The sequence below is a fragment of the Bos mutus genome, chromosome 9, assembly GCF_027580195.1.
Source record: "Bos mutus isolate GX-2022 chromosome 9, NWIPB_WYAK_1.1, whole genome shotgun sequence".
In the NCBI taxonomy this organism is placed as follows: Eukaryota; Metazoa; Chordata; class Mammalia; order Artiodactyla; family Bovidae; genus Bos; species Bos mutus.
In genome coordinates, this window is record NC_091625.1 from 100,476,426 (window position 1) to 100,486,108 (window position 9,683).

Below are 9,683 nucleotides of genomic sequence, written 5' to 3' on the forward strand. Positions count from 1 at the left end.
CGGCAGGATGGGGGGCGGCGGCCAGGCCCCACCAGACACGCTCACACGCCCGGGAACGGCACCCCAGAGGCTCCCGGGCGGGCGGTGAGCCCGGACGGGTTCCGGCCGCGAGGAGGGGTCGGACCCCAGGTGCCCGGGAGGTGCAGGCCGGCCAGGGCTGCGGAGTGAGCGGCAGATGGGAGCGGGAAGCCGAAAACGGCCACCCTGGAACCGCCGGCCGGGAGAAGGCGCCGCGGAAACGCGGGTCCCGGGCGAGAAGCAGACAAAGGCTCGGGTGCGCACGCGGTGGACGGTGGCGCCGGAGCCCGCGCCGAGGGCCGTGAGGAGCCGCGCCCGACCCGGCTGGCGCCGGAATCGCCCGGGGTTCCCGCGGGCGCGACCTCCCGCCCCGCCCCGGTCTCCGGTCCTCACCTCGCTCGCCCTCCATCCAAGACAACGGCGGCCCCCTCCTCCGCGCACCCGGCGCCTCTTCCCTGAACATCTCCTGCCTCCTGCCTCCTAGCAAATATCTGCCTCGATGCTTCTGCTCGGTTTTGCCCCCCTCCCCCGTGACACGCCTTTCGCCACCCCTGCTCCGGCGCGCTCCGAGCCCCGCTCGCGGGGAGTGCCCGGGGTCCCGGGTGGGGCGCGGCCCCAGGGGTCCGGACCGGCGGCGCCGTTCTCCTTCGCCCTAACAGCCCATTGTCTTGCCCCTTACCAACCCGAGCACCGGCTAAGCCCCAGGATCTAGACTCGAGATCCGAGAGAAAGTGGACTCTGGGCGGAGGCGCACCCATCTCCACGCGGTCAGTCCACGCTCTGGAAACGGGTCCCGGTGGGGCCCGGGGTAGCCAGGCCGGGCCGCGACACCGAGCCCGGGGAACAGCCCGTGCCTCCACCTTGGGGAGCGCGGGGTCCCGGGGCCCTGGCCTGCCCTCCTCCAGCCGAGGCAGACAGCAGGCGGGACCCCCCCGGAGGAAGGAAGCGCCTCTGCTCCAGCCAAGTGGCCCCAGGCTAAATAGAGAGAAGGCGGCGTCCGTGGTGTGGGAGATCATAGCAAAAGACGTGCAGGGCGAGCGTGGCCAGAAACAGCCCCGGGGGCCGAGGCGGGCAGCAGCAGGTCCCGTCCCAAGCGCGCGGCTCCCGCCGCCCTCCCGGCTTACCCTTCCCCGCGACACGAGGAGCCTGGGAAGCCCGGGGTCCCGGGCTGGCCGAGCCCCCGACCCTCCAGAGAAGCCCGTCGCCGGCCGCCCAACGCCCCCCGGCCGGCCCCACACACCCGGCCCGCCGCCCGCCGAGGGGAACGCGGAACCTGGCACTTACTGGGGCTCAGGAAACACTCCGTCAGCCTTCGGAAGCAGCTCGCGTTATTAGAAGGTCCATCTTCCATGTCGGAGGCGAAGAGCAGCGGGAACGCGGCGGCGAGCGCGGCGCCGGCGCCTCGAGGCCGCCGCGCCGTTCGGCCGCCGCCGCCCGGGCTGGGACCGGGACCGGGACCCGGAGCGGGGCAGCCCCCGCCGGCGCCCGGGAAGCCGCGGGAACCCGCGCGGGGGGCGGCCGGGCCGAGCGGGAGCCGGGGCGGCGGCGGCGGCCGGGGCCCGGCGCGGGCCGAGAGCAGCAAGCCTCGGAGCGCGGGGGAGAGGAAGAGCCGCCGCCGCCCGCCGCCGCCGCCGCGGTGACTCCTGCTGGGGGGGACGCTCAGGGGAGCCGCCTCTTGTCCGCCGCCGCCGCCAGCATCGCCGCCGCCTCCTCGGGCCGCCGCCGCCGCCGCCGCTGCGCCCTCCCTTCCTGGGAGACGCGCGGGGAGGTGAAAAGCAGATGAGGAGGGGAGAAGAGAAGGCGGGGGTTGGGGGGGCGGCGGCCAGAAGTAAAAGGAAGATGGAGCGGAGGCGCGGACCGGGGAGGAGAAGGCGAGCGCGAAGGGAGCGCGCGCTGCGACCCAGCCGCCCCCGCCGCCGCACGCAGACAGGGCGCCGGGGCCCCCCGGGGGGCTGGCGCGGCCAGCGGAAGAGGGGGGCGGGCGCGGGGACCAGGCGCGCTCGGCCCGGCCGCGACCAGGCGGCTCGGGGGCCGGGCCCGGGCCCGCTGCGCTCCTCCCGCCGGCGGCGCTGCGCCCGGGCTCCGGGCGGAGTTTGCCGGAGCCGGGCTCGTCCCCCGCCGCGGGCAGGGGGGCCTGGGGGCGGGGAGCAAGTGGCTCTTCGGGGCTGGCCATAGCCCCCCTCCTCCTCCTCGGGCCGCCGGTGGGGGCCGGCCGCGGGCGGGAGGGGCGCGCGACAGGCCGGGACTCCGCGGGCTCCGCCCCCGCAGGGCCAGCCCTCCCGGGCCGATCAGCCCGTTCGTCAGTCTAGTCCTCCTCTCCGGTCTTCCGCGCCCGCTCGGCCCAGTCTTCACATCGTATTCCGCATGGGGGGCCGGGAGGACCCGGGGCCGGGCGGGCGAGTCCCCCGCGGCGGCGCCTGGCTCCCGGCCGGCGCGCACAATCGGCGTGCTCCCGGCGGGCGAGGGGCGGCGGAGACGCTGCCTGCAAGCGTGGCGTGGTCTGTGCGCGCTCCGGTGGTGGCTAAGCCTCAGCGACTGCTCGAAAGCAGCGGAGAAAAGCGCCGCAGTGCCGCTGCCCGTGGAGGCGGCGGCGGCGGCTGCAGAAGACGCCCACTGGCGGAGCCAAGGCGCCCCACGCCGCAGCCGCCCGCGCCCACGCAGCGCGCCCCGCAGCTACTTGGCCCCCCGGCGCCAGGCCCCACACCCCAGCGGCTCCCGGCGTCCAGGGTGCGCCCCGGGCCCGGGCCGGAGGACCGAGCGACGCCTGGGTCTTGCGAGGCGTCCTCACATCTGGGCCTGGTGTTAGATTCTTGATACCTGCCGCCCTGCAGCTGCTCCAGCTGTGCACCGCCGGGCGAGCCTTGTCCCCTGCCCGGGCCCGGGCACCCTCCCGCCAGCCGGCCCGCAGCTCCAACCGAAATGTGCTCACAACTCCCAGGAGAGTGCCAACTCAGACGCTGGGTTGGAATTTCTATCAAGGCTTACTGTTCCCAGTAAACTAGGGTTTAGCAAGCCAGCTCTTCCCCAGGACTCCCTCTCTGATACTCACTTTACAACGAACTTTGTGTGCACAACCCAGTTCGCCCAGGTGAGGCCAGAGAATAGAAAAGGCAAACAAGTTCTGAGACTGAGTCCTCAGTCTCGGCTTTCTCGGACCATGCCCCCCTCCCTCGGCCCCCAGCCCCAATCCAGACAATTACTACAAAAGGGAACTATGTCGCCCAACGGGCGCTCTGAGCACGGAGCGGCCGCCAGAAGTTTGCCAAGTTGGAGAGCCCAGCGCCGGGCGCGCAGGTGTCGGTACCCGCCCATCGCAGGCAGCCGGGCCATCGCAGCGCTGCGGAGCGGGGGTTGGGGCGGTGGGCCGGCTGCCCCACGGCGGGACGGGCTACCCAGACTCCCTGGCCTAGGTCACCTTCCCAGGACTGGGGCCGGCGCGCCGAAGCCCTGCTTCCGCGAAGGTCAAGACGGTCACCTGAGCGAGAGGCATGTGCGGCGGTGCAGTCGCTCGGCGGACGCAGGGCCGGGGACCCCAGTGTGCGCTTGGTCCCGGGGTCTCTTCTAGCCTTCCACTTTTTTTTTCTTCTCTCCGTCCAGTTCGGAGGGGTTTTTTATCTTGAAATATAATTTCTTCCCTAGTCTGCTTTTCCCCACTCTCATCCAAACGGCCACAGTGGAAAAGGGCATGCATGTATTTGCACCAGACTGAGCAGACGGGGCGCCGGGACGGCGGCGCGGCCCCGGTTCCCCAGCCAGGTCCCCGGGCGTTTCCGCGACTGCCCGGTGAACTCTGAGCGTCGCTCCTAGCGCGCGCCAGCCCTGGCACTCGCTGGATCGGAATTCTTCACTTTGCAGAACCAGCAAAAGATTGCGGTGGCTCTTACCTTACGGGGGGTGGAAGGGGGTGGAATTTGCCTGCTGGGTTTTGTTTTTTTTTTTTTGGCGAAGAAAGAACCGAAACGGCCGAGCCGCATAGCCCGGTCTTCCGAAGCCTCCAGGCCGACGCGGCTGGCTTCGCTAACACCTGTTACTCTCCCGGAAGTCGGGGATCCGCGCGCGCGGCGCCCTCGGCCCCGCGGGAAGGGTCTGCCTGGCTGCCCGGCGGTTTGGGGAGGATGCGTTTCTTCTGGAAGTGTTCACTGTTTATTCTTCTACAGGCAGAATGCTTCTCAATGTCCTTTAGGTTTCTTCGGTTGCCTTTTGGAGTCATTAAAGTGACTTTCCTGTTACAAGAAAATGTGTCTTTAGTTTGAAGAGAAGCCATCGGAGCGCCGGGCACAGGGCGCAGGGAGGAAAGCATCAGATATTTGTTCTTTTGGGTCTTCGTTAAATCAGGACACAAGCTTCAGGATGGTCACTAGCCCTCTTCTGAAATCAACTTCTTTCTAGTTTACTTCCTTCTTTTCTCCAGCCGATGGCTGGACAGCACACACTTCCCGTGCCAATGAAAAATGCCAGAGCCTGACAACGGAAAAGGAACAGGTTGAGGAGGAGCCTACTGATTATTGATCATATCTGTTAAGTGTCCTCCTTACTTAATACTAGAGGGCACTTCTGTTCATGTGAATCCAATAGGCGCCCAGCCACTGTTTCTTCTTCATGAAATATTTAGTCAAAGATTTAAATCACAGACACACAGCCTCAGCGGGCGCTGTCACTCACCCCCGTGTGCAGGTGCTGCAACACCTGTCGAATGCTGTTTCTTGCCGATTCTTTTCCTTCGCTTTGAGTTTCCTTAGTGATGTCTCAGAAGGAGGAGAAGACTGGGACTGAACACTTGTTACTCCAAACCTTTCAGGAATAAACAGGTTGGCTCATAATTAAGTGAGCTCTGCATTCTGATAGCCCTCATAAAACTTGAAACTTAGTTACATGTCAAAATGTTATCAGATCACAATACAATTTAAGCAAACCGAAATTAGGAGCTGTAATTCCAAAAGCAGAGGAAGAACCACTGCCAAAATTCACCCCACTACTAGGTACTCTCTATGAAATGAACAATTTCCTTCGTTCTCAGGTGAAGACATGCCCGTCCACACTGCAAAGATTTGGAAACTAAGAGAATATCAGCAGGGCAGCTAACACCAGGAAGGGTGCCAAGATCATGATGCTCATCACTAGCAGTTCAACGTTTTAGAATATAAAACATTCGCCTCTGCCCTCTATGAAGGAAAACGATCAAGAAAGAAATTTATATTGGTAATGAAGCCTTATATTAGTGGACCTGTGCAACCACAAGCATACTTAAATTCTCTAAGAATTCTTCTATATGTTATTTTAAAATTAGCTTAATTGCATATTAATTTTATATTAATTTTAGTATTTTATGCATAATAATCCATACATAGAGGAAAGAATATCTGCCTGATTATTATCTAATTTGAAAGATATGTTCATAAAAATATTTTAAAGCATGGCTCAAGGAAGAGACTAAGAAATGGTAAAATGTTGGTTTTTCTCATAAAATTTCTTTATAAGTTAACCATGCACCCCTTTTACAAAAGAGCTTAAGAGTTAGGTACAATAAATACAATTAATATTTTATGAATGCTTTGATCAACATGTGGGCCTGTGTCTCATTGATTTTATTTTACAACTTTTAATATTAGTGCTTACAGCTATAAAAATTCACAGTGCTAATTCTTGAATAACCTGTTTTTTCTTTTTAAATGCTAGTAACCTTTCTTTATAAAGATATAAGACACAGGTTGATTAAATATTAAACTTGTCTATTTATACAGTTTATAAAAGGACATTCTATCTTGATTTTAATTTCTCTGACACTTATAAGTTATTTGAGCAAAATAATTTATAAGCAAGTGTCTATTGCTCCCAAACACAGTAAAAACATGTGGGTTTATATGTCAGACTTTTCCATTTAATTGCTGCTAAGTTATCAACATGTATCATATCACACAAGATCTCTGCACTCTAAGAAGATAATTTATTCCTTGTCTGGCATGTTAACCTGGAGTCCAGCCGCCAGGCACTAATTCATGCCTCCCAAGCCCACCAAGTTCTCATTGGAGTTTTAAGCACTTCTTTCTCAAAGCCTGCCTTCATTTTTCTCCAATCCATCACAGCTTTGTTGTCTCCTGGAACTAAGGTATTTTATCTGCATATATGAACCTGTTACACTAAACCTCTTCCAAGTTTTAATGCACATAAAATTTGCATTGACAATTTTACTTTAAACAGGTGATATGTGAAGTTATGCGTCTCTTCCTCCGTAGTCTTCAGCAGAGGCCAGCACACAAGAGGCACTCAGCGTTTGCTCCCTACCTGCCACCTCACGCCACCTGAGTACAAACTGCTGTCAGCACTGATGTTAGCAAATCCTGACTGAAGAGAAGCAGGCATTCTTACAGTGTTATTATAGTCAGGCCTGTTTCTTAAAAGGGCATTACAATTCCAACAAGAACAATGTTGTTATACAGTCAATACACTGAATGGGACAGCCTTGAAAATAGACTGGAGTTGAGAAAACCAACTCCTTCAGCCCTAATATTCCTAAAACTGCAGTTTTGATTAAATTATTTTATGAACTCAAATAAATTAACTATAAAACAAATTAAATTTTAGTATTGCTTTGTGTTATAAAACAACTAAAAACCAGTTGTTATTCTTCACCAGAACAATGCCAAAATGGTGCTTAATTTTCAATTAGGGAATGTTTTTGAGAACTGGCCAGTTGTTAAAACATTAATATTCCAAATAAATCTCCTTAAGTATGAAAGGGGGATTCAGCATATTCCTTGCTGAATAATAAGATCCAAGTAGAAATTTTCATTAATCAAAAGCAAAACATTAATTCCTCATGCAAATAAGCTCTGCTTAATGGCTGTGAGTATCCAGCCCCTGGGGCTTCCCTGGTGGCTCAGACAGGAAAGAATCTGCCTGCAGTTGGAGAGACCTGGGTTCAATCCCTGGGTCAGGGAATGCCAACCCACTCCAGTATTCTCGCCTGGAGAATTCCATGGACAGAGGAGCCTGGTGGGCTACCGTCCACGGGGTCACAAAGAGCTGGACATGACTGAGACTAACACCTTCGCTGCTTTCATCTAGCCCCCAGGAGACTGGTGCTAAGAGGCCTGCTGAGATTAAACAATCAATACTAAGTTTCTGTGATAATCCCTATGAGCATAATTACATTTTGAAGATACTGCCATTTTGAAAATATCGAGTCACTTCAGAAACCCACTGAGATTCACAGGATGCTGAGGCAGTCTTCGCTTCTCAAAAGCACCCAAATTAGAATACAACCCTGTTAAACGATCAACACTATTAAAGTGTTAAATGATCAACACTTTCAATCAGCTTTCAGAGGTCACATGTATCAGTTTCCTTTGAGGCTATCTTAAGAGTCAAACAGAAAACTGAATAAGAGAATTATATACATTTTTATATAATTATATAAATAAAAGACTTAAACAAAAGAAATACTCCTCAAAGAGAGCCAAAGTCAATTCAAAGCATTTAAGTAGAAAGTGACCATGGAGGCACTGGGGATAAATAAGACAAGCTGCTGCTGCTAAGTCGCTTCAGTCGTGTCCGACTCTGTGCGACCCCATAGACAGCAGCCCATGAGGCTCCCCCGTCCCTGGGATTCTCCAGGCAAGAACACTGGAGTGGGTTGCCATTTCCTTCTCTAATGCATGAAAGTGAGAAGTGAAAGCAGCCCATCAGGCTCCTCCGTCCATGGGATTCTCCAGGCAAGAGTACTGGAGTGGGGTGCCATCGCCTTCTCCGAAATAAGACAAGTTGGGAATGGCCTAAATTTCCTGACCCCTGAGACCACCTTACATATAGACAAGCAGAACGTTTCATAAACAGCTGTTAAAGTTCCTAATGAGTGTGTTCCCCAGGGAGGCTCGCCTTGTGTCCACACAAATGACTGTGTTGTTAAGGTCATTTGAAATAAGCAGGTCTTCATCTGTGGCCTGGGAATCCTTTCCTTGCAAACATTATTTTAATAGCCACATTTCGCAATGAGACTTGACCTTTATACGAGGGGACATGGTGCCGTTGTGAGAAAAAGTAAAATTGTTGATTCCAAGATTTGTCTCAAAAATAAGAAACAAAATGGCTCATTTAATCCAGAGAATGTATTCCTTTCTGTTCATCTCAAAACAAAACCCCAGCAGAACACAAAAACCGGTGGCTCCAGACTCGTGCGCGGATCTGGAGCAGGGCTGGCGGGCCTCTACGGGCGGCCAGCGGAGGCCGTGGCCGTTCCCACGGGCGGGCGGCTCGGGCCGTGACTGACCAAGACTGCGTTCTCCTGAGCTCCTCTCAGAAGAGCACCCAAAGGGAAAAGGAGACGGAGAGAAAGGCTGGTGCAGCCGCCGAGGGCTCTGCGCACATCAGACACAGTTTTTTCCGGGTCTGGGTTTCATGATACAGACGGCCGTTTTCCATTTTCCAGACGACGGCAGCCCTCCTCACACACACGCCATCTCGGGTCTGGAAGAGCTACACGTTGTGAACTATTACTGAAGTGAAGTGAAGTCGCTCAGTCGTGTCCGACTCTTTGCAACCCCATGGACTGTACCCCACCAGGCTCCTCTGTCCATGGGATTTTCCAAATACTGGAGTGGGTTTCCATTTCCTTCTCCACAGGATCTTTCCGACCCAGGGACTGAACCCAGGTCTCCCGCATGGTAGGCAGATGCTTTACCATCTGAGCCACCGACTTTGCGTATTAAATCTTTTGAAAGGACCCTTATCACACACACACACACACACACACACAAAAAGGACTCACAGAAGCCAGAAAGTAAGCAGCCTTGTTTTTTCAGCCACAGTTGTCTGTGTGACCACAGGAGCCAGAGAGCTGTGCTTGAAGGAAGAGAAAGCTGAGACAGTGTGTCCTCCGAAACCTCTGGACACTTCCACTTTGTGTGGTTGAGATGCAGGGGTTTAATAACTTTGCTTTATCGTCTGTACTAATTCACACTGTGGTCATCAACAAGAGCAATGGTACAGTCTCCTTCCCTCCCCAAGGAGCTCTTTGGCAGGACGTCCTTTGTTTCAGACAGAGGAGAGGAAAATACTACGAGCCAGAGCCTGGAGGCCCCAAGTTCAAATCCGCCCCTTTGAGGATCCTTGGTGTCTGGTTAGATTTTTGCCATCTGCTGGTGTGTGTGAAGGGCTTCTCCAGTGGCTCAGGGGTAAAGAATCCATGTGCTGTGCAGGAGCTGCAAGAGACGCAGGTTCAGTTCCTGGGTGGGAAAGATCCCTGGAGAAGGAAATGGCAGCCCACTCCAGTATTCTAGTCTGGAGAATCCCATGGACAGAGGAGCCTGGCAGGCTACAGCCCATGGGGTTGCAAAGAGCTGGACATGACTGAAACGACAGCACACACGTATGGTGTATGTGAAAATTCCCTTCTCCTCCTCCCTCTAGGACTCCACTCTGGCAGAGATTTTCACAGGATGTTTCCAGAAATCTCCACCAGGAGTGTTGAGCCCCTGGTGCAGTATTCCACACTCTGCCTGTGTGCTATGCGGTGCTAGTTGCTTAGTCGTGTCCGATGCTTTGAGACCCCACGGACTGTAGCCCGCCAGGCTCGTCTGTCCATGGGAATCTCCAGGCAAGAACACTGGAGTGGGTTGCCATTCCCTTCTCCAGGGGATCTCCCCAACCCAAGAATCCAACCAGGAGCT

At 55.6% G+C, this 9,683-nt stretch overlaps 1 protein-coding gene across 1 annotated transcript in view; it reads right to left on the minus strand.

The window, feature by feature from the left end:
* Window positions 1-2,191, minus strand: part of PDE10A (phosphodiesterase 10A) — a 267,312-nt gene extending 265,121 nt beyond the window's left edge. Inside the window, exon 1 of the mRNA XM_070377011.1 lies at window positions 1,303-2,191. Coding sequence (XP_070233112.1) covers window positions 1,303-2,191 — 889 coding nt within the window. The remainder of the gene's footprint in view (window positions 1-1,302) is intronic.
* Window positions 2,192-9,683: the final 7,492 nt, after the last annotated feature.